This window comes from Harpegnathos saltator, unplaced genomic scaffold, assembly GCF_003227715.2.
Source record: "Harpegnathos saltator strain DR-91 unplaced genomic scaffold, Hsal_v8.6 scaffold774, whole genome shotgun sequence".
NCBI classification, from domain to species: domain Eukaryota; kingdom Metazoa; phylum Arthropoda; class Insecta; order Hymenoptera; family Formicidae; genus Harpegnathos; species Harpegnathos saltator.
Genome location: NW_020230620.1, coordinates 806,437 through 829,323, shown reverse-complemented (window position 1 = coordinate 829,323; position 22,887 = coordinate 806,437). Strand labels below are relative to the sequence as shown.

At 34.4% G+C, this 22,887-nt stretch overlaps 3 protein-coding genes across 9 annotated transcripts; 2 read left to right on the top strand and 1 right to left on the bottom strand.

The window, feature by feature from the left end:
• The first annotated feature begins 3,393 nt into the window (after positions 1-3,393).
• Positions 3,394-5,207, top strand: LOC105189347 (juvenile hormone acid O-methyltransferase). 2 transcript variants are annotated; one of them, XM_025306337.1, is made up of 5 exons: positions 3,394-3,759; positions 3,836-4,007; positions 4,194-4,326; positions 4,420-4,567; positions 4,704-5,207. In XM_025306337.1, the coding sequence occupies exons 1-5, from the start codon at positions 3,417-3,419 to the stop codon at positions 4,886-4,888; spliced, it is 981 nt and encodes a 326-aa protein (XP_025162122.1). In that variant the 5' UTR covers positions 3,394-3,416; the 3' UTR covers positions 4,889-5,207. The 2 variants fall into 2 exon arrangements, with proteins under 2 accessions (XP_025162122.1, XP_025162123.1); XM_025306338.1 differs by lacking the exon at positions 4,420-4,567 and having other exon boundaries at positions 4,704-4,823.
• A 1,359-nt stretch (positions 5,208-6,566) lies between these two features.
• Positions 6,567-8,245, bottom strand: LOC112590297 (juvenile hormone acid O-methyltransferase-like). Of its 3 annotated transcripts, XM_025306369.1 has the most exons (6): positions 7,835-8,245; positions 7,703-7,758; positions 7,587-7,636; positions 7,268-7,400; positions 7,027-7,174; positions 6,567-6,890 (listed from the first exon to the last, which is right to left on the bottom strand). In XM_025306369.1, exons 1-6 carry the CDS (start codon positions 8,175-8,177, stop codon positions 6,706-6,708), a joined length of 915 nt encoding a protein of 304 aa, XP_025162154.1. In that variant the 5' UTR covers positions 8,178-8,245; the 3' UTR covers positions 6,567-6,705. The 3 variants fall into 3 exon arrangements, with proteins under 3 accessions (XP_025162154.1, XP_025162153.1, XP_025162155.1); XM_025306368.1 differs by having other exon boundaries at positions 6,568-6,890; positions 7,587-7,758; XM_025306370.1 differs by lacking the exon at positions 7,027-7,174 and having other exon boundaries at positions 6,721-6,890; positions 7,587-7,758.
• Positions 8,246-16,405: 8,160 nt separating this feature from the next.
• On the top strand, positions 16,406-20,335 carry LOC105191364 (aminoacylase-1A). Of its 4 annotated transcripts, none has more exons than XM_011154710.3 (6): positions 16,406-16,696; positions 16,987-17,163; positions 17,667-17,836; positions 18,064-18,567; positions 19,174-19,464; positions 19,966-20,335. In XM_011154710.3, the coding sequence occupies exons 2-6, from the start codon at positions 17,052-17,054 to the stop codon at positions 20,107-20,109; spliced, it is 1,221 nt and encodes a 406-aa protein (XP_011153012.1). In that variant the 5' UTR covers positions 16,406-16,696; positions 16,987-17,051; the 3' UTR covers positions 20,110-20,335. The 4 variants fall into 4 exon arrangements, with proteins under 4 accessions (XP_011153012.1, XP_011153011.1, XP_011153010.1 ...); XM_011154709.3 differs by having other exon boundaries at positions 16,406-16,700; XM_011154708.3 differs by having other exon boundaries at positions 16,406-16,742.
• The last annotated feature ends 2,552 nt before the right edge of the window (positions 20,336-22,887 follow it).

Genomic DNA, 22,887 nt, shown 5'->3' with positions numbered 1-22,887 from the left:
ATAATACACGATCATGATTATCTTTTTCATAATGATTGGCTATCTACTGATTATATTGAACATGTGGTCTGCTACATAAGTGGATTTATTACTAAAAGTGTTAGTAAGATCTTAAAATGTGAAATATGTGTATCTTATTTAACTTGTGAAAAATCTTTCTCTTATTTGCAAAACCAGAAATGTAGAGGCGGTTTAACTTCGGCTTCGCAAGATGTAATTACAACATGTCTTATTGCGGAAAAAATATTTAGGACATATGGCAATTTGTTTCATCAAAAAAATATTATTCCGCATTTATTAAAACTCTACCTGTCATTCCTTCGAATGTTTTTCATAATGATGATCATTTATTTGACCAGAATCCTCTAAGTGATCATAGAACTCAAGTACTGAAAATAATTCTTACTATTTTAATCTTCGTTTACGTCATCAAGGATTATCGAAAAAAAATACAGTTGTTAGAATTAGATCGACATATACTAAACTGATTTTGTTTAAAAATCAGTAATTTTATTATACAAAAAAAATAGCATTTCGTTCGACTGCATATGTAAAAATAAAATGTACTATGTACCTTATCAAATATATTTATAATAAGTATGTACAAAATATATTTACATTTATATGTATGTGTGTGTGTGTACGTTATTTTATTTTTATATGATTCTTCTTACATTGTAAATGTTTTCATTACATAAATATATAATAAAATTTCTCTAATAACATTTTAAAGTCATTTGATGCAATGTGTTATGTATTACTTTATATTTTATCACTTGTCATATACAGGGTGTCCCATTTTAAGTGTCCACCAAAAATATCTCTATTTTTGATTTTAGAGAAAAATGGTTCAGACACGTTTTGTATGGTTTCGAGGGGGCCATAAGATGGTACCATTGATTTGACCTTGAAGAGTCATTTGAAGGTCACATGAAGGTTACCTCAATTTTTTTAGATGGCACCCCCTATTTTTTATTACATATTCTTGTAGCTGACCTCGAGAGCTTCCCAAAACACTATAATCAAATGTTTTGTGGTGAAGTACTTTTCGAGTTATAAAGTTTCAAATTTACAAAATTTTGATAAAAATACAAAATATTTCGTAAAGCATTCACTTTCCGATAATCTTATCTTACATGATCCAACCAGTCAAGGCAAGATCCGAGCATGATCCAACCAGTCAAGGCAAGATCCGAGCATGATCCAGCCAGTCAAGACGAGATCTTGTATTGCCTGATAATCAATGAACTGTAACAATTGTGAAAGTGCAATTGCCAATTCTTTTAATGAAACAAATATCAAGAGGCTTGTTTAAAATTTCTTACTTGGGCAACTGTCGGTATTTTGGCGAAGTCTCAGACAGACGCATATTATTATTCATTAACTTTTTTTTTTATAAGACAGGAATTTTTAGTTTTTTGGCGCTTTTTTTCTTTATAATTATGGCTGCTTATCCACCAAATGAAATTGTGGACATGATTCGCATTTTAGGTGAGGCCAGGAATAATTACTCGGCAGCAGAAAGGCTTTATGCTGAAAGATTTCCAGACAGACGCCATCCTGATAGGAAAGTAATAAAAAGACTCTGCGACAGAGCTGAACAGGGTTTTCTTAGAAGAAACCGGCGAAAATCGGGCCCTAATGAAGTCACATCATTGACTGTTATAGGTGCCGTTGCTTTGAATCCTCAAATCTCTACGAAACAAATTGAAAGGCAATACGGTATATCTAAATCAACAGCCAATCGTGTGCTCAAGCACAACAAGTTTCACCCATATCACATTCATCTAACTCAGCGATTGGAAGAGAGGGACTACCAACGCCGTGTACGTTTTTGTAACTGGGCTCAAGATCAAATCCAACAAAATCCCCGGTTCATTGCTGATACGCTTTCTTCTGATGAAGCCATGTTTTGTAATAGAGGAGGCGTTAATAGACATAACTGCCATTATTATTCAGATGCTAATCCACATTGGCAGAGAAGCCAAGAGTTCCAACGGCAGTGGTCCATTAACGTTTGGGCAGGCATCCTGGGAGATGTTATTGTTGGTCCATATTTTTTTGAAGAAAATCTCAATGCGGCAATCTATCTAAGATTTCTTCAAGATGACCTGCTCAACCTCTTGAGACATGTCGACAATGATTTACTCAGACGAATGTGGTTCCAACAAGATGGAGCACCGGCTTATAGATCTCGAGCTGTTACACAATATTTAAACAATAGATTCCCGAATAGGTGGATTGGTATGGGCAGCCGAGTTCAAGAATGGCCTCCAAGATCACCCGACTTGACACCCCTAGATTTTTATTTCTGGGGCTACATTAGAGATATAGTTTATTCGCAAAAGCCTACAACCGTTGAAAATATGAAAAACCGGATCAGACAGGCTTGCAGAAATATTAATGTAGGTGTTCTTGAAAAAGTTAGGGACAACTTTCACTATAGATTAGAGCTATGTATACAAGTAAATGACCAAGTTTTTGAACACTTTAAGTAATTGTACACAAAAGAAGATCTTGCCTTGACTGATTGGATCATGCTCGGATCTTGCCTTGACTGGCTGAATCATGCTCGGATCTTGCCTTGACTGACTGGATCATGCTCAGATCTTGTCTTAACTGGCTGGATCATGCTCGGATCTTGCCTTGACTGGCTGGATCATGCTTGGATCTTGCCTTGACAGTACGTGACATGTTCGCTTGGCTATATTCCGACGGATTCGTCATGGATTGAAAAATGTGATGCGGTTGTTTTTGGAAACCTCAACTTGTTTCTTTACTTCCCTTTTATTCTTCACTTCTCGGTGATTTCGGTAATATATGGGAAACAAATAGATATCTGTGAAACATGAAATTCTTGTTGAATTTATGCAGCACGTATCTGACATATGTTCAGTTCAGTTCGATATATGGCTTTAGATAGATGTACCCATTACCGATACACCATTCTCCTTCTGACATATGTATAACAGTGATAACAAGTCAAATATATCTATTGTTAGATATAGAGGTTGCCTCATTCTCCTTCTTACATATGTATAACAGTGATAACAAGTCAAGTGTATCTATTATTAGATATAGAGGTTGCCTCATTGATGAGCTTGTAGGCAGAGTACGCATCAGTAAGAGGGGCTATTGACGTCTTGCCTTGACTGGCTGGATCATGCTCGGATCCTGCCTTGACTGCTAAAGTTCCATAGGGAACCACTGGGGAGCCGCACTGGGATTCACAATGACGTCAATAGCCCCTCTTACTGATGCGTACTCTGCCTACAAGCTCATCAATGAGGCAACCTCTATATCTAACAATAGATATATTTGACTTGTTATCACTGTTATACATATGTCAGAAGGAGAATGGTGTATCGGTAATGGGTACATCTATCTAAAGCCATATATCGAACTGAACTGAACATATGTCAGATACGTGCTGCATAAATTCAACAAGAATTTCATGTTTCACAGATATCTATTTGTTTCCCATATATTACCGAAATCACCGAGAAGTGAAGAATAAAAGGGAAGTAAAGAAACAAGTTGAGGTTTCCAAAAACAACCGCATCACATTTTTCAACATGACGAATCCGTCGGAATATAGCCAAGCGAACATGTTACGTACTTTCGTACAGTGCTTAATTGACGAGTTCGAAGAAGAAATAAGATGTATGTCAGGAAAGTGTATAGACATTGGTTGTGGTCCCGGTGACACTACAAAAGATATTCTCCTACCCGCACTCGACCCAAAAGCGGTAGTCACTGGTATGAAAATAATATATTGCTAAAATATGATACACATGTTGACGAGATTTATCATTTAAGTACGATTTGTTTGAAGGTGTGGATATCTTGGAAAGTATGATTACGCACGCCAAGAAAGTATACGGTGACGAGGTACGACTCAATTTCGACATACTTAACATTGAAACAAAAGAGTTGCCAAAAAAATATATTTCTCAGTACGATCATGCATTCACATTTTATGTTCTGCATTGGTGCCAAGATATTCGGTAAGACAGATATTTAACGAAATGCGGATATAAATTGAAATGGATAAACTAATTCGAGAAAATATTATATAATTTAATTATCCACATCTATTCAAATCATTTTTATAATTTGCTGATCAAACTTATACCAATATATTCCAATAAGCCTGTGCTCCAAAGACTAAATATATTTCTTTTATCTAATAGACAAGCAATTGAGAATATCTATCATTTACTTCGACCTAGCGGAACTGTATTAGCACTAACAGTCGTGTCTCATGATTTGTTTGATATCCTACACAAATTGTCGCAAGATGTACGCTACAAGTCACATATACAGGTAAATTTTACCTATATACTTTCTTATTGCTTATAGTCCTTTGCAAATATTTATCATAACAAATTGTTCAATATTTCCTATGTGTCTGTATAGCATAAAAATTATTTTATTCCGCCGTTTTACAACTCTCTTCAACCTCAGAAAGAATTAAAAACATTGCTCAAAAGTATTGGCTTTAATGTACTTCATTGCAGCCATCGTGAAAGAACATTCCCCGCTAGAGATATTCGCCAATTCGCAAGTATATATCTTTAAAAATGTGTTGGCGGGTGACATATATCACCTCTAATAATTTATTATCATTTGTAGTACCAATATTTAATATAGATCCAACTTAAACTATATCCTTATAATAATTATTAATTATTTCAATACAGGTATGATACTATCTTTCGTGACACAATTTTTGGGAAACATGCCCCACGAACGAATGGAACAATTCAAAGATGACTTTATACGGGAATATATAAGCAGATTTGTCTATAAATGTACATGCGGACAAAATGAAAGGATTGCATCAGATTTACACGAAGTATTAGTTTTTTATGCACAAAAAAAGTAATGATATATATTTGTTAAGCAAATCCGTTTGTTATAGCCGTGCAATCGTCGTTGATGTTTATATTTACATCAAAATGAAGTACATTTGTCTTTACTTTTCATCATTATAATTACCGTTATTCCATAAGCTACTTTAGTTAAGTTTAGAGTTATAGATTTAATAATACTTTGATATACATGTAGTACGAAGATACCAATCAAGTTTATACATATCTTATTTAGAAATAACGTACCGAAGAATTATAATTATAATAAGTAGATATAGTTGCAATAAATGGGTATGATATAATATGTACATCGGTTATATTTGTAACAATTGTAACATTTACAAATTTGTAACTTGTAACAAATATCGTTTTCTTACCACAAATAAACAATCCATAATAATATCCAAAATGAATATTCTTTTGCGAAATGTTAACAAAATCTAGGATAAGCAAAATTTAGGATTAACAAAACCTATAGAGATGTGCGAACTATTCGAATTCGAATCGAATCGAATCGAATCTAATTATATTCGATTCAAATCCGAATCCCTATGATTGGAATCCGAATTCGAAAATTTCGAATCGCAAAGATTTGAATACGAATCAAATACATTAGCGTTTGCATCATATATTAGCGTGTGCATCATATACAGGGTGCACGATTTATCTGAAGGCATTGAAATATCTCGAGAACTATGCATTGGATAAAAAAAAGTGGTTAATGAAAGTTGTTAGTCTCGAAGGGGGACATCCAATGATACCAAACTCGACCTCCCACTCCATCCCCTGGGGGTGGGGGTTGGGGGCAACTTTGAAATCTTAAATTGAAACCCCCATTTTTTATTGCAGATACGGATTCTGCGCCACAAAATACGTAAATTTTGTCCGAAACTTTTTTTTTGATTCGTGATAGATGGCGCTGTAATCGCAAAAAATTATATTCTCCGCAATTCTCCAGAAATGATCATTGGATTGAGAAATAAAAAATACCTGTTCAATATTTTTAAAGATCATAATAAAAGTTATTCCCCCCCCCATTCTCGGGGTAACTAACTTTTATTATGTTCTTTAAAAATATTGAACAGGTATTTTTTATTTCTCAATCCAATGATCATTTCTGGAGAATTGCGGAAAATATAATTTTTTGCGACTTTACAGCGCCATCTATCACGAATAAAAAAAAAAGTTTCAGACAAAATTTACGTATTTTGTGGCGCAGAATCCGTATCTGCAATAAAAAATGGGGGTTTCAATTTAAGATTTCAAAGTTGCCCCCAACTCCCACCCCCAGGGGGTGGGGTGGGAGGTCTATCTAATATAATTAGATTCGATTCGATTCGATTCGAATTCGAATAGTTCGCACATCTCTATAGGTTTTGTTAATCCTAAATTTTGCTTATCCTAGATTTTGTTAACATTTCGCAAAAGAATATTCATTTTGGATATTATTATGGATTGTTTATTTGTGGTAAGAAAACGATATTTGTTACAAGTTACAAATTTGTAAATGTTACAATTGTTACAAATATAACCGATGTACATATTATATCATACCCATTTATTGCAACTATATCTACTTATTATAATTATAATTCTTCGGTACGTTATTTCTAAATAAGATATGTATAAACTTGATTGGTATCTTCGTACTACATGTATATCAAAGTATTATTAAATCTATAACTCTAAACTTAACTAAAGTAGCTTATGGAATAACGGTAATTATAATGATGAAAAGTAAAGACAAATGTACTTCATTTTGATGTAAATATAAACATCAACGACGATTGCACGGCTATAACAAACGGATTTGCTTAACAAATATATATCATTACTTTTTTTGTGCATAAAAAACTAATACTTTGTGTAAATCTGATGCAATCCTTTCATTTTGTCCGCATGTACATTTATAGACAAATCTGCTTATATATTCCTGTGTAAAGTCATCTTTGAATTGTTCCATTCGTTCGTGGGGCATGTTTCCCAAAAATTGTGTCACGAAAGATAGTATCATACCTGTATTGAAATAATTAATAATTATTATAAGGATATAGTTTAAGTTGGATCTATATTAAATATTGGTACTACAAATGATAATAAATTATTAGAGGTGATATATGTCACCTGCCAACACATTTTTAAAGATATATACTTGCGAATTGGCGAATATTTCTAGCGGGGAATGTTCTTTCACGATGGCTGCAATGAAGTACATTAAAGCCAATACTTTTGAGCAATGTTTTTAATTCTTTCTGAGGTTGAAGAGAGTTGTAAAACGGCGGAATAAAATAATTTTTATGCTATACAGACACATAGGAAATATTGAACAATTTGTTATGATAAATATTTGCAAAGGACTATAAGCAATAAGAAAGTATATAGGTAAAATTTACCTGTATATGTGACTTGTAGCGTACATCTTGCGACAATTTGTGTAGGATATCAAACAAATTCTGAGACACGATTGTTACTGCTAATACAGTTCCACCAGGTCGAAGTAAATGATAGATATTCTCAATTGCTTGTCTATTAGATAAAAGAAATATATTTAGTCTTTGGAACACAGGCTTATTGGAATATATTGGTATAAGTTTGATCAGCAAATTATAAAAATGATTTGAATAGATGTGGATAATTAAATTATATAATATTTTCTCGAATTAGTTTATCCATTTCAATTTATATCCGCATTTCGTTAAATATCTGTCTTACCGAATATCTTGGCACCAATGCAGAACATGAAATGTGAATGCATGATCGTACTGAAAAATATATTTTTTTGGCAACTCTTTTGTTTCAATGTTAAGTATGTCGAAATTGAGTCGTACCTCGTCACCGTATACTTTCTTGGCGTGCGTAATCATACTTTCCAAGATATCCACACCTTCAAACAAATCGTACTTAAATGATAAATCTCGTCAACATGTGTATCATATTTTAGCAATATATTATTTTCATACCAGTGACTACCGCTTTTGGGTCGAGTGCGGGTAGGAGAATATCTTTTGTAGTGTCACCGGGACCACAACCAATGTCTATACACTTTCCTGACATACATCTTATTTCTTCTTCGAACTCGTCAATTAAGCACTGTACGAAAGTACGTGACATGTTCGCTTGGCTATATTCCGACGGATTCGTCATGTTGAAAAATGTGATGCGGTTGTTTTTGGAAACCTCAACTTGTTTCTTTACTTCCCTTTTATTCTTCACTTCTCGGTGATTTCGGTAATATATGGGAAACAAATAGATATCTGTGAAACATGAAATTCTTGTTGAATTTATGCAGCACGTATCTGACATATGTTCAGTTCGGTATATGGCTTTAGGTAGAATGGGTAGAAGCGTTATAAGCACGTTCTGAATATGGGTCTGTATATACCGACATGGAACATGATATCCATTCGATATCCATATAAGCTCTATAGCTCTATACGCCATCTATCTCCATGGTGGATGTCAAATGAACTTCTATAATAAATAGATTTCCATACTAATTCTACGGTAGATATCACCATAAATTCATTGTAGATGTTCATTATATATCTATAATGGATGCACAATAGATTTTCACGTATAATTTTTTATTGAGTTTTAATACGATATTTATTGCATTATAATCTGTTCCTAACAATATAAAAAGTGATTGTAATTAAAATAGTACACCAAATATTGTCAAAACGTTTTTCTTTATTTCAATGTCGATATAAAATATAGATATACATATGAATACATATAAATTAAATAAGAAACTTTGAATTTTTATTTTAAGCAAAACTTAAATATGTGTTTGTTTTTATTTATGTAAAAAGGAGAAAAATAGGCACATATTTAAATCTCTTAGGTCCGATTGTACCTACCCTGCAGTGAGAAATGATTCGTCGATTAACGTCGAAACAAGGTCGAATCGATGTCGATTTGATGATTTCGATATCGATTCGACACTGTTTCGACATCGATCGACGAATCCATTTCTCACTGAGGCTGTATTCCGTACCTGCATATCGACAGTTGTCGGTGTCGTTAGCGGCATTGCACGGGTTTTCATTTCATATAACAAAAAAGCTGCGCAATACTGCTAACGACACCGACAGCTATCGGTACGCGAATACGGAATGCAGCCCCTGTGATGCGATTCTGGGTGCGGTCCATCAATCACTACAAATGCTTCGAAGCGTTTTTACTTCTCTCTCTTTCTTCGTTTGCATCCGAGAAATAGAACGAGAAAGAGAAACGCTTCAAAGCATTTGTAGCGGTTGCCGGACCGCACTCTCTGTAACTCGTTATTGGAATTAACGACATTTTCGTCATCGTCGCGCAGCTTTTGTCGTATCGTTTGTATATCGTAGAAAAGCTGCGCAACGATAACGAAAGTGTCGTTAACTCTAATAACCTTTGACTATAGAAATATGGACTGCCAGTACCCATACAACACAGACAATTGCTGCAATATTGCTACAATGTTGCAACATTGCATATTGCAGTGCAATATTGCAGAGATATTGCAAAAACAATATTTTGCATTATTATATCTGCAATGTTGTAGCAACATTTCAAATTGCGGTTATTATTAAAAAATTATACAAGATATCGTTAAATGGAAGAGCACTTTTTCGTTCCTCTCGCTTAGCTCTACGCCCCTATGGAGTTGGTATGTTGCAATTATGGGACACTTTGTATATTGCTCTAATTCTCATATTTAATCACCAATTATATTTAATCTCTACGATTTTTGATTTTACAATGATTTAGTTTTATATCCCAAACTTAGACGTCTTATTAATTCAAGAATAGTTATCACAAGTATTTAAGACCTGTATTATTTCAAATAGCAAGGTGGTTTATCTTATTGACGTTCTATTGAGTCAATAAAACGGCGTTTTTTTAAGATATCATTTTATTCTTTGAAATATTACAGATCTTGGGAACTTTCTGTGACTATTCTTGTTTGATGAACAGAAATGAAAACAATGGTATATTAATCTTTTTTTTTCATGTACGTTAAAATAAGAAATTTCCATAAAACGACACTTATGATTGATTTTACAAATTTGTAAAATGTTCTGAACACTTTTCTTTTGCTGTATGATAATCATTCACTGTAAATAATTAGTGAAATTTATACAAATGTTGAGTTGAACATATTATCTCTCATGATTATTGTTACAGAATTTTTATGGAAAATTATTGATTGTCACAATAAGAGGAAAGTGTGTCCAGAATATTTTATAAACTTTTAGATCGATCACAAATATCATCCTCTGGAATGTATCTATATAACAAAAACAATTTTTGGCATACGATCTTTCGCTTCTACCGTCATTAAATAAAAACTTTCCAGGAGACTCAATATATACGGGGTGTCCCATTTTAAAGGATCTACTCAAATATCTCAAAAACACTGCGTTAAATCGAAAAATGTTTCAGACAAAAGTTGTTTGGCTTGAAGGGGGACATAAGACAGTGACAACATTTTGTTCATAGATGGTGTCACTTTTGAGATATTCACTGATCATCAATTTTTTTAAATAGAAATCCCAATCTCTTATTATATTATTTTTTTCTACCAACTAATTTGAACAACTTGTGTCTGAAACATTTTTTTATTTGCTTAATATTTTTTGAGATATTTAAGGAAAACTTGGTAACTTTTTCAACATTTAACTTATGATATCTCGCTAACTATTCGTCGAAAGAAAAAATAGTGTTAGACTCTTTTACTTTATTTATTATCAGGAATATATATTACTATAATATATTACTATAATAGTACCCTAACTTTTGTTAATTTAATAATTTTGAAATTTCCAAAGGTTGATAAGTTAACAAAAGTTAGAGCACTATTATAGTAATATGCTCTTGATAGTAAATAAAGTAAAAAAGTCTTACACTATTTTTTCTTTCAACGAATAGTTAGCGAGATATCATAAGTTAAATGTTGAAAAAATTACAAAGTTTTCCTTAAATATCTCAAAAAATATTAAGCAAATAAAAAAATGTTTCAGACAAAAGTTGTTCAAATTAGTTGGTAGAAAAAGATAATATAATAAGAGATTGGGATTTCTATTTAAAAAAATTGATGATCAGTAAATATCTCAAAAGTGACACCATCTATGAACAAAATGTTGTCACTGTCTTATGTCCCCCTTCAAGCCAAACAACTTTTGTCTGAAACATTTTTCGATTTAACGCAGTGTTTTTGAGATATTTGAGTGGGTCCTTTAAAATGGGACACCCTGTATATACATAAATATATACAGGGTGTCCGGAATGTGATCATTAATATTTTGTGTACTGGTAGATTGGATGTAGCCGAAAAGAAAAGTCATGTACCATAATGTCAAATTGGCAATAGTTATCGAGTTATCGGGTGCATTCAGTACTATTACCGCTCACTGAGCGCTAAGTAAGCTCTCGCATCTGATTGGTATATATTTTTAAATCTAAAGGTATATACCAATCAGATGCAAAAGCTCACTTAGCGCTCAGTGAGCGGTTGTAGTACTGAATGCACCCATTAATTGAAACATGTGAGCCAATGAGTGCGTAGAGAGCGCTGGGCGGCCGCCTCTTGTCGCTTGCGCTCGCTCATTCGTCGTTTGCGCTCGCTCACTCCTCATCGCGCGCGCACGCCTCTTGTCGCTTACGGTTGCCTCTCGCCGCGCGAGGTAAGCCATTTTCTTATACACAGAGCCCGTCCTGTCGCTTTCTCGTTTACACATTTTAATTAATTACGGAATAAATGTTGAAAAAATTGTAAAATGGCACAGGACTCTTTTAATTGTTTTAACGAATTCTACCAGTACACAAAATATTAATGATCACATTCCGGACACCCTGTATATATATATATATAAAGCATTATTGCATATAAATTATATTACAAATGTTGCTGCAATGTTACACTGCAATGTTACTGCAATATTTCATTGCAATATTGTTGCAAGCGGACATTTTACCTCTACTGCAAGATTGCAGCAACATTTCGCATCGTTTCTGCAATGTTGCAATCTTGCAAAACAACGTTGCTGCAATGTTGCTACAACGGTGCTGTGCTGTATGGGTAGCTAACTTCAGACTGGTAGCCAAGATGTGTCGCGCCTCCATCGACTAAGTGAGGAATTCCTAGAACTAAAATTCTGTCATTTATCAAGTGTTTGGTCTAACGCGATATTAACGTGATAATTAATACAACAAAAGTGTGAACATGGTTATTTATTGTTTTGTACAACGCTGCAAATCATCCAAATATCACAGCAAAAAGGAAACAGAGAGACATTCTGTGCCTTGCTATAGGTAAGTTAAAAATTTAATATTTAAATCTCATTTTTATATTTTGTGTTAGGGTGAAATATTACAAATATGATTATAATGTTACTTATTTTTTTCGCGAACAAAATTGAATGTTGTATGATTTAATAATCAGTTGACTAGTTTCGATGCTTTCATACGATGATATCCAATACTTTAAGAAATATTAATATATCTATATTATTTATAAACTTTGATATGCATACACATGAATTTATGGAAGTGTTAAGTGTTATGGAAAACCATAAATTTATATTAATAAAATCAATTCTGTTTTTATTTCTTAAAATAAAATTGTTTCATTACGGCAAAACTACCATATTAAAAATACACCATACTTTCATCAGGCATGATTTAACAAAAATTATTCTTTTTAAAGGTCAACAAGTTTTGTTATGGACATAATGTTTATTATTATTTTTAACATTTATATTTATTTCGCCTTAATTATGCTTGCATTTGTTAAATTGTATTATTTTTTGTTAGTCTTAATTATGTTCGCGTTTGTTAAATTACGTTTATTAAAAGACAGTATTTATGTTCCAAATTTAATGTATATTTTAATATACGTATATTTTTCTTTATTGTTGGATATTTTGTATTGCATTGCATTTATTCACTCCAAACTTCTCTTTACATATTATTATGTAATTATAATTATTATGTAAGTATTATGTAATTATATATTATGTAAGTATAATTATTATGTAATTTATCACTTCATAATCTAATAAAATCGACTAAATTAACTAAAATCATTATTTATATTGCATTTATGATGTATAGACTATAAAATGTCTTTTATTATGATAGATACATCTTAAGATACGTTTAAATTTCCCGGTCTTTGGTCGATGGGGCTGGGCTCAAATCTCAAAAACTGTCGAAGATGTTGGATACATTTTTCAGTACAGCGATAAATGAGAAAAATGGGGCTAATAACTAGTTACATAATCGCACCACTGGGGAAGAATAAACTTGTTGATGTCATTTATGTTGAACTTTACATATAATGCATGCAACGAACAAAGTCTTTTGTTCTCTTCTGCGGCGTTTGGATGTAGTTCCCGTAACTACGCATATTTTTTATCTTGGGGACTGCGTACGCGTTGTTCTTGTTTCTCTTTTATTTCCAAAATTGTGATTGGCGTAAGAGAAGGAGTGTAATAAATCTTCTCAGAGCCATAAATTGAATGAATGAATGAATGCATACAACGAACTTCGAAGGTGAATATATATTTATATATATTAATAGTTTTACAAATTATTACAAATAGGCATAGAATTTTCTAAGTATTCTGAGTAAGAGCTTAGAATTGTTTTTAGCATACTTTGTAATAAATTAAATTTTATCAACAGCTATGAAGTAAAAAGAGCTGAAAATAAAATAATATACATTATTATAACATAGTCAAATTACAAATTGCAATTACAAATATCTGTAACATAATAAAAATAATTATATATAAATACCACATTGCAGAAGAGATTAGATCTCAGCAAACACAATGCTAAATGTAACATACATGTTAGTTGTAACTTCCTACTCAACAATGTAACTGTTATATAACATATATGTTACATGTACATTACATGTAACATTGTGTTTGGGACATGTAGTATCTTGCTTATAATAATAACAATAGACAATATTTCATACTGTTTAATGTTTCCATTTTTATTTTGTACAAGTTACTCAGAATGGAGTATAGCCAAAATTTTGGTATTACTTGGACACCATCAGGAAATTCTGCTACAATGAATCTACCACTCGACATCGTCTGAAATTATATGAAGAAATACATATGCGAGTAACGTTATAAAGATGTCAACTCTTTTAGATTGTAATGCATAAAGGTCAATCTAATTTCCTCACTTTATTATTTTACTTTTATTATTACCCTTACATTATTTCTTAGATATTAACTCTTCAAGTCTTCTTATAATTCGCATAGTAAAAGATATCGTGTGGAAAAATTAACAACAAGAAAAGGAAATCACATTATAATAGATTGTAAATTGTCAAGGAATTTCACAATAATCCATGCAGTTTTATACAGGGTTATTGAAAAGTATCAGACCTCCTTATTATCTCCAGAAGTACGCACTTTTACGGAAAATGACTCGAATAAAAGTTGCAGGGATCATGAAGTACTATCTTTTGATGATCTTGAAATTGACCTTGAACTTGATTTTGAGGATTATTTGAAGGTCAACTCGAAATTTTCAAATGAAAACCCCAATTTCTTACTACATCGTCTTTTTTTACCAATTAATTTGAACAATTTTTATCTGAAACATTTTTTTATTTGACTAATATTTTTTGATAAAAAAATATTCATCTGCGGAAGACTGTATCGGAGCAGTTTCGTCATGATCATGCAAACCGCAATATTAGCGAAACGTCGGCAAAATGCTCAACGTTGACGCGGCATCCATCCAGAAGCCAATAGTAAGTATACCTTATTTATTGCTTTTGACAACTAGTTTATTGCTTTTGACAACTCTCCTTGTTTTATAGCATTGTCCAATAATACTCACCACTTATAATAAATCCTGTTCTTAATCGCAGCAACGTGTAACAAATTCTATTGCTAACACACACATATACACACTAACTAAACACAGATTAATCGGAGAATGCTGAAGAAACAAATGATTGTGTCTCCAAGCTGGAGTGACATGTCGCTCTTGTTATAATTTCTCCGACAACCTTCGATTGTTTAATCTTCTGTTGTGGACTGTAGTAAACGCACATACTTATTGTTAGTAATGTAAACGACAATTGTTGATGAAGTGGTGACAATTATTGGACAATACTATAGGCGGACAAGGAGAAAAGGGAAGTATAATCCATATTTCGTAGAAAATATTTTTTATTCGTACATGATTATAGGATTACATCAGTTGCATATTAAAGTACAAAATTATAGGATTACATCAGTTGCATATTAAAGTACAAAATTATAGGATTACATCAGTTGCATATTAAAATACACATAATTAGTCATGCCAAAGCGTAAATTTTTGTGGAATTTTTCAACGAGGTATTGTCGTAAATTAATTCGAGAAAGTGTTGATTTGTTTCCATTACATTTTAACGAAGAACCTACAGCTAATTTGGATATTATTACAAATAATTCCGTTATAAATAACGATCAGAATGTAATATCGAATAATTCCGCTTCGGTTAATGAGCAGGAGATTTAGATTTCTACAACGCTGTTCCCTGCACTGTACAAGAAACAAATAATCTATCCCTTTCCGATGAAAGGAGTTTCTTAGAATTTGATGGTTTTTCGAGTAATATATCCACAAATCTAACTGTCACAAGTGTAAGATTTAAAAAGAGAGATCCTCTATTTCTCTATTCTATTATCTTTCTGTCTCTCCTCTTCTTGATCCTCTTCCTTTATAAGAGAGGGATGTTCAGGATATTTAGGTTCCGAGCGATTAATGTGAACTCTTCTTATTATGAACAAGAATATAAGTATGTATATTTTAAATAAACAATAATACAATAGTAACCGACACCGCAGCTTATATTAAATATATCTCTTTACAAAAGCTTAACGCTCTACGACTCTTCCTTCGACTTGACTCTAATTTCTATTATTCGTCTCGACATTAATCGGCAAAAGGCTAAAGCTAAAAAGCCAAAGGCAAAAAGCCCCGTCTTTCTCTGTGCGTCTCCTTTTACCCTCTTCTCCATCCGACGAGTCTGATCTCCTAGGACCGGTCTTTCTCCCGTGGCTCCTCCCGGAACAGACTGGTGCTGTCCTCCCTCGTCTGTATCTTACAATATCATCGAAAATGATGAAAAATGTTCGATCTGATTAGATAAAGGTTTTTATATTGTCAAATCACCGAGTGATTTTTTAAATTAAAGAATAGACATAAACTCTCTTGAACTCTCAGCAAAGACGAATATACAATAGTAACATTATTGCAACATAACAGAATATAACGCGTAACATAACGTGAACGTTGCAGCAAAAATAAATCTCTCACTCATACGCAGTTGCATTTATGCGACATTATTCAACGTTATTTCAACGTTAAATTAATTACTCAAGGAACGCCAGTGTGCGTATATAAAAAGAAATATATTCCTCACTTTCTCACGTCTCGCGACCGCTGCGATCGAGGTTACCTACACATACCTGCACTTGCACTTGCACCTGCACCTCCTAGTATTTGTTTCTCAATAACGTCGATTACGTCAGTGGCTCGAACGGCAGTCACGCATGTGACATGTGACCCATATTCTGACCGTACTGTTTGACTTGATGATTGAGTGACACGTGGCGATCCCAGTGACTTCGATGATGTTTTTGAGATTTATATAATTCTTGTATTCTTGTAGCATTCGCAGAACATTATAACATATCTACATTGAAAAAATTGAATCGAATAACATAACGTTGAATAACATAACAACACACACACATTGGATGTGCGACGATTAATAAAATATATATATTAGCGAATCAACGTGTGTATGTGTATACGTACGTGCGTGTAACATTGCTATATTGCACCCAATTTCTGTGTTATGTAATAGTTATATTTTATGTCTGTTCGGCTCACTCATTAATCATCTAAGATTATACACAATGTTATCGCGTACTTTATGAACTTAATATACTCGTGATAAGAACATTACAGCATGGGCGGTAATTCTCACTCAGTGTCAGCGATAATTGATACACGATAAATTAATACATTAAGAAATTTACAGGTCTTGCATATATAGGTCGATATTTTTTTACATATAATTAAGTAAACAATAAATTTTTAGGCTAGAATCGTCCTCTTAAATTCCTTTTCCCGCCTTACTCGATGTAGTTGAGTCTCAGACGCAAGATGTACAAGAACTCGAAGTCTGAAAGATCGTCGGACGATTTGAATTCAAGAGCTGTAGAAATTCTCCGCGAATACTTGCGGATACCGACGATACATCCGGACATTGATTATGGTGAGCTAATTGAATAAGTAAAATCTTAATATATGCTAGAGGATTGCCAGTATAAATTTGACCAGAATATCATAATCATCCGTATCATCAAATTCATAGTCATTTGCATCAGCATTAAGCTCGTGTTCTGTCGACAGAGTCTGCTGGCATAACGTGAAATTTAAAACCATGTAGAATCCGCAATATATTCCATTAGTAGATATTATATTTAAATGGAACAATAAGTTCTGCTTCCTGTTCCTGTTGTCCGTTTGTCATTATTTTCTGCCAACAGTTTGCTATATTTTTATTAGCAGTCTGCCGACAAAATGTACAGCAGAGAATGTGCAAAATTTACTAGTTACGTTAATGCGAAAGCAAATTCTCGGCAACCTTAAGGGCGTCTCGGGGATCGCTTTTGTGACCGTTTTGCTGGCCTATAACATATCACAAAATATCTCTTGGCCCGATTCTAAAATAAATAATATATTCGGCGTTTTGTTCTCGCTTCTTCCGTTTTATAGAGGATTGCGTGGCGTTTCTACGAAGACAGGCGGCTTCTCTTCAATTGCCGATCCATGTTCACTATGTGCGCCCCGACAAACCGGTAGTGATCATCACATGGGAAGGAACAGATCCGGCCAAATCATCGATTCTCTTGAACAGTCACATGGACGTTGTGCCAGTTTTCGAGGTGAATAGACCTTATTATTAGGGATCAATTAATTTTATGTAATTAAAGCATTAAACATTGTATCTTTATAAAAATTAAGCAATCTCAGCAATTTACCGAGTTGCCGACGCAACTCATCGTTTAATCCTTGTTCATCTGCTGTTGCATCTTGCGGAATTCGGAATGCAATTATTATAAATTGGACTTGTGCATGCTATAATTGTAACATATAAATATAATTGATCCAGTATGAATGGACTTATCCGCCGTTTGACGCGCACATGGACGAAAAGGGCGACATTTACGCTCGTGGTATTCAGGACACGAAGGCCTTAGGAATACAATACCTGGAAGCGATTCGCAGACTCAAGTTGAATGGTCAACGTGTGTCGCGAACTGTTCATGTTTCCTTCGTGCCAGACGAGGAAATCGGCGGAATATTCGGGATGAAGGAGTACGTGCGTAGTGAACACTTCAAGTCCCTGAATGTCAGCTTCATGTTAGACGAATGCTGTGGCGATAACAATACTCCAACCTTCTTGTTTGCCTATGATGAAAAGACAAAGTTGGTGCTGAGTATAAGATGCGAAGGTATTACCGGCCATGGCTCGTTGTTATATGACAACACAGCTGGGGAAAAATTCAGAGTCATGATTGATCGCATGATGGACTTCAGAGCATCGGAGAAAGCCAGAATGTCACAAAAGCATGATTTTAGTGACGTAACAGCGTTGAATCTTACAATTGTCAAGGTTAGTAGTAGTACCTAAGATAAAATGTATACAGGGTGTTGAATTTCAAACGTAACAGGTAAAAAATCTCGAAAATTATGAAAGATATTAAAAAAAGCTAAAACACGTGTTCCATGATTTCGAAGGGGAAAGGAAATGGCAATATCAGTTTTTTATTTGGACGGCATTTTCAAGGTCAGTCTTGAAGGTCAACTTAATTTTTTAAAATGGAAAGCCCAATTTTTTATTATATCTTCTTTTTCTACTAATTAGTTTTAACAACTTTTGTCTGAAACATTTTGTCATTTGCCTAATATTTTTTTAAATATTTAAGGAAAACTTGGTAACTCTTTCAACATTTAACTTACGATATCTCGCTAACTATTCGTCGAAAGAAAAAAATAGTATTAGACTTTTTTACTTTATTTACTCTCAAGAATATATTACTATAATAGTGCCCTAACTTTTGTCAACTTATCGATCTTTGGAAATTTCAAAATTATTAAATTTACTCGATCTACACGATTTACTCGAGATTATTTTTGGTTATTTTAGCCAAGCAAAATTTTCTAATCAATTAATGCCCCAACACAGTTCTCTCTAATTCACTAAATGTATCTTTTTCAGGGTGGATTGCAAAATAACGTTATACCTCAGGAGATCACAGCCGTAATCGACGTTCGGTTACCGCCTTCACGCGATCCCGATGAATTCGAGGCTATTGTTAAACGCTGGTGTGAAGAAGCCGGGCCGGGTGTAAGCTATTCCTTCGTTGAGAAGAATCCTCAAGTCAAGGGTACAAGGATCGATGATTCTAATCCGTTTTGGATGGCCTTTAAGAACGTCTTTTCTGAGATGGGTAGTGAACTCAAACCGTTTGTTCTTCCAGGCACTACGGATGCTCGCTTCGTACGCGCGGTAAGCATTGAGCTTTGCTTTTTTTTATCATAACCCAGTCAGAACCATAACGTTAATTCGACGTTAATTTGACGTCGAAATGGTCGATAAAACGTTAAATCAACGTTAATTCAACCCTCATCGACGTCGAATCAACGTTACAGTTCCGACTGGGTAAGCTAACTTTCGTCTCGTGAATGTATAATTAGGATCTTCTCTAGAAAAAAGAACAGTCTCTTCAAAATGAACAAAATGGGATAAATATCTCAAGTTGAAGGCATGTTATCGGCATAAAATATATATATTATAAAAAGATATTTATATTATAAGATAGTATATATATTTAATAAAACAAGAAACGAGATAAGAGATGAGAGATGAACTGAGCAAGACGTTTGCTATTTTGGTTTACACAAAATTCAATTCAAAATTTAATGTTCTTGACAATTCCTTCAATTTTATTCTTGTTTTACAGCAACTGGTTTTAAAGTAAATTACACTTGAAATATTTCTCTCTTGCAGTTGGGCATACCCGTTCTAAACTTTGCGCCGATAAACAACATGACTATGCTTTTCCACTGCTCCAACGAATGTTTGAATAAAGATGTGTTCCTCAAGGGAATAGAAATATTTACTAAAATAATACCGGCCATTGCGAATGTTTGAACGCGATATATACATAATATGCATATATATATATATATATATCATATGTCTTTATTATCTTGGGCTTATGTGAAAAATGGGCGTTTAATTTAAACCCATAGTGGCTTAGTGACCAAAATCCTACGATGTATCTTGGATATTCCCACAAATACAAGTTCTTTAAACCTCAATTACCTTCAAGTATTTTAACCTAATGCCCAAGTAGAACAAAAAATCATGATGACATCAAAATGACAAGAAAATGACCGAATCATGATGAGAAAAAGAGTTTTCCTCATCATTTTAACGTCACGTTGATGTCTCATGATTTTCTGTTCTGTCTGGGTGCCTGAAATAAAGAAATAGTACGCATTCTTCAATAAGCTGTTCATCAATTTCATACTGCTGCACACAGATTTGCTCGTTAATTTATCATACATATCGAAAGATCACTTCTTAATAAAAAAAAATGACATTTTTTATAATGTCATTAATGTAGTGTCAATAATGTAGAATGTACATTTTACAATGTACATTTTTTACAACATATCCATAATAGTGCACAACGCGATGAGAAACGCGATCATACACATATTATAAGCATGTAAATTCTCACAGCGTTTCCTCCATCGAGCCATGAATCCAGGTAGAACCACTGAAATATATACTAACTGGAACGAGCGCTAGGTCTGAGGTGCGAATAGAGAGAAAGAGAGAGAGAGAGAGAGAGAGAGAAAGAGAGAGAGAGAGCGTCACTGGGTCTCTAAAATAGCACTGTGTCTTTATCTAGCACAGTCCGAATCAAAAGCTAAATTGGTTTCTATATATATATCTATAAGTAGGGTCCATTTGACGTTGCGAATGCTATTTTCTTTTAATTTTCTATCAACAATCTTTTTATAACTTTTATAATTTCTCGAGTAAATATGCACATTAGTCAACCCCCTCAAAAGTTGACGACCTTGATATATTATTGTTAAGGACATGTTCCTGAGTGTTATGCAAAAAGTTGCAGCCGTCGCTCATTGTTTATTAAAAAGTTATTAACAAAAAAGTTTGACATATACATAAGTTGCAAGTGAGTTTAGCACGGCGCGCTACGCGCGCCCCACCCCCTACTCCCCCCACTCCCATCTCACCTGCCCCTCCTCACCCCCTTTCCATTGTTTGTTTTCAATCACTTTCGGGTAAATATTGAAGACAAACAAGAGGAAAGGGATGAGGAAGGGTTGGAGCGGGTAACGGGGGTGGGGCGCGCGTAGCGCGCCGTGCTAAACGCACTTGCAACTTACGTATATATCAAACTTTTTTTGTTAATAACTTTTTAATAAACAGTGACCGCCGCCTAAAACCTTCCAGCATTACTCAGAGTGATGATCTACATAACATACAACTAAAATTTTTGAGATTGGGAGATGGTCCGCATAGGTAAATATTTACCAATAAATATAACAGAAACGATCAAATACAATTAAAATATACCGTATATAGCACGTATATAATACGTATTAATTTCTTAAACACATACATGGTGTCGGAAAATTTTCTACTTTTGAAAGTTCTTTTGTTAACAACTTTTTAATAAACAATGAGCGACGACTGCAACTTTTTGCATAACACTCAGGAACATGTCCTTAACAACATATATCAAGGTCATCAACTTTTGAGGGGGGTTGACCTAATGTGCATATTTACCATTTCTCGCTCTTCTTTCACTTTTTCATTCTTTCACTTCTTTCACTCTTTACTTTCAGCGACTAACTTTTTCATTGACTGTACCTCATTATCCCCACTCTTGACGACACTGTGGGTCAGACAAGGATAGAAGAGAAACCAGAGAACCTCCCTCTCTATTCGCATGCAAACAATAGAATCGTACGCCAACGCTCGTTCTAGTTAGTATCTATTTCAGTGGGTAGAACAGAAAATCACGATGACATCAAAATGACATCAAAATGATGAGGAAAACTCTTTTTCTCATCATGATTCGGTCATTTTCTCGTTATTTTGATGTCATGATTTTTTGTTCCACTTGAGGACCCGCAGCTACCTTATCAACCATGCCGGGACACGAAAATGTAGCTAGATAATTCTGTCTATCTGTAAAAAATATCAAGCAGCGTATCAAGCAGCAGCAGCAGCAGCAGCTTTGATCGGCCGTTGGTCAGAGAATTCTCACGAGAGCAAGTTCGGGGCTGGCGTTCCAAGAAGGGTTGAGCGTCGCAACGGTAGAGGGCAACGACGTCGCATCGGCTACGTCATTCAACGCTGCGGATTGGCCGAGGCGTAGAGGCCAGCAGGCAAGTTGAATCGACGCACAGGCGGTCAACGTGCGGTACCTTGGTCCGTGGTGTCCTTGCATCAGCTGGCCATATCAGGTTTGAATCATCCCTGCGAACCTCGGCGGCCGCAATCGTTGCAGTCGAGCGTTAATGACGCCGACCGATCGGGAGAGAGCGTCATCAGCGTTGCTGCGAAGCAAGAGAGTATATATTAAAGCCACGCTTACGCAAGCTGGAATTCGACTATCAGAAGGCACAAGAGAAGACAGGTAAGTGCGAGAAGGTGAAAAGCGATCCTCTCACGCGGAGATCGCGCGAGACAGAGTGTGTGCGACGTCTTGTGTATCGTTCTTCAGGAAGAAACGTTATATTGACGAACGTTGGATTGACAGCGCGTATCTCTTGACCCCCGACGAGGCGAGATGCTCTCGATCTCGCCGAGGAACGCACACGGCGTCATTCGCGTTGTTCAGTTCCGGCTCGGGCATTTTCGCGATCGAGCCGGACGTGCTTCTCT

Bases quoted from the DNA above. Each gene is read 5' to 3' on its own strand.
- LOC105191364 (XM_011154710.3), top strand. From the start codon at position 17,052: ATGTACAAGAACTCGAAGTCTGAAAGATCGTCGGACGATTTGAATTCA. The intron at 17,164-17,666 runs GTGAGCTAATTG...TCCGTTTTATAG, and splicing joins ACATCCGGACATTGATTATG to AGGATTGCGTGGCGTTTCTA. The intron at 19,465-19,965 runs GTAAGCATTGAG...TCTCTCTTGCAG, and splicing joins ATGCTCGCTTCGTACGCGCG to TTGGGCATACCCGTTCTAAA.
- LOC105189347 (XM_025306337.1), top strand. From the start codon at position 3,417: ATGTCAGATACGTGCTGCATAAATTCAACAAGAATTTCATGTTTCACA. The intron at 3,760-3,835 runs GTATGAAAATAA...ATTTGTTTGAAG, and splicing joins CCCAAAAGCGGTAGTCACTG to GTGTGGATATCTTGGAAAGT. The intron at 4,008-4,193 runs GTAAGACAGATA...TTTATCTAATAG, and splicing joins CATTGGTGCCAAGATATTCG to ACAAGCAATTGAGAATATCT.
- LOC112590297 (XM_025306368.1), bottom strand. From the start codon at position 8,177: ATGTCAGATACGTGCTGCATAAATTCAACAAGAATTTCATGTTTCACA. The intron at 7,759-7,834 runs GTATGAAAATAA...ATTTGTTTGAAG, and splicing joins CCCAAAAGCGGTAGTCACTG to GTGTGGATATCTTGGAAAGT. The intron at 7,175-7,267 runs GTAAATTTTACC...GTGTCTGTATAG, and splicing joins GCTACAAGTCACATATACAG to CATAAAAATTATTTTATTCC.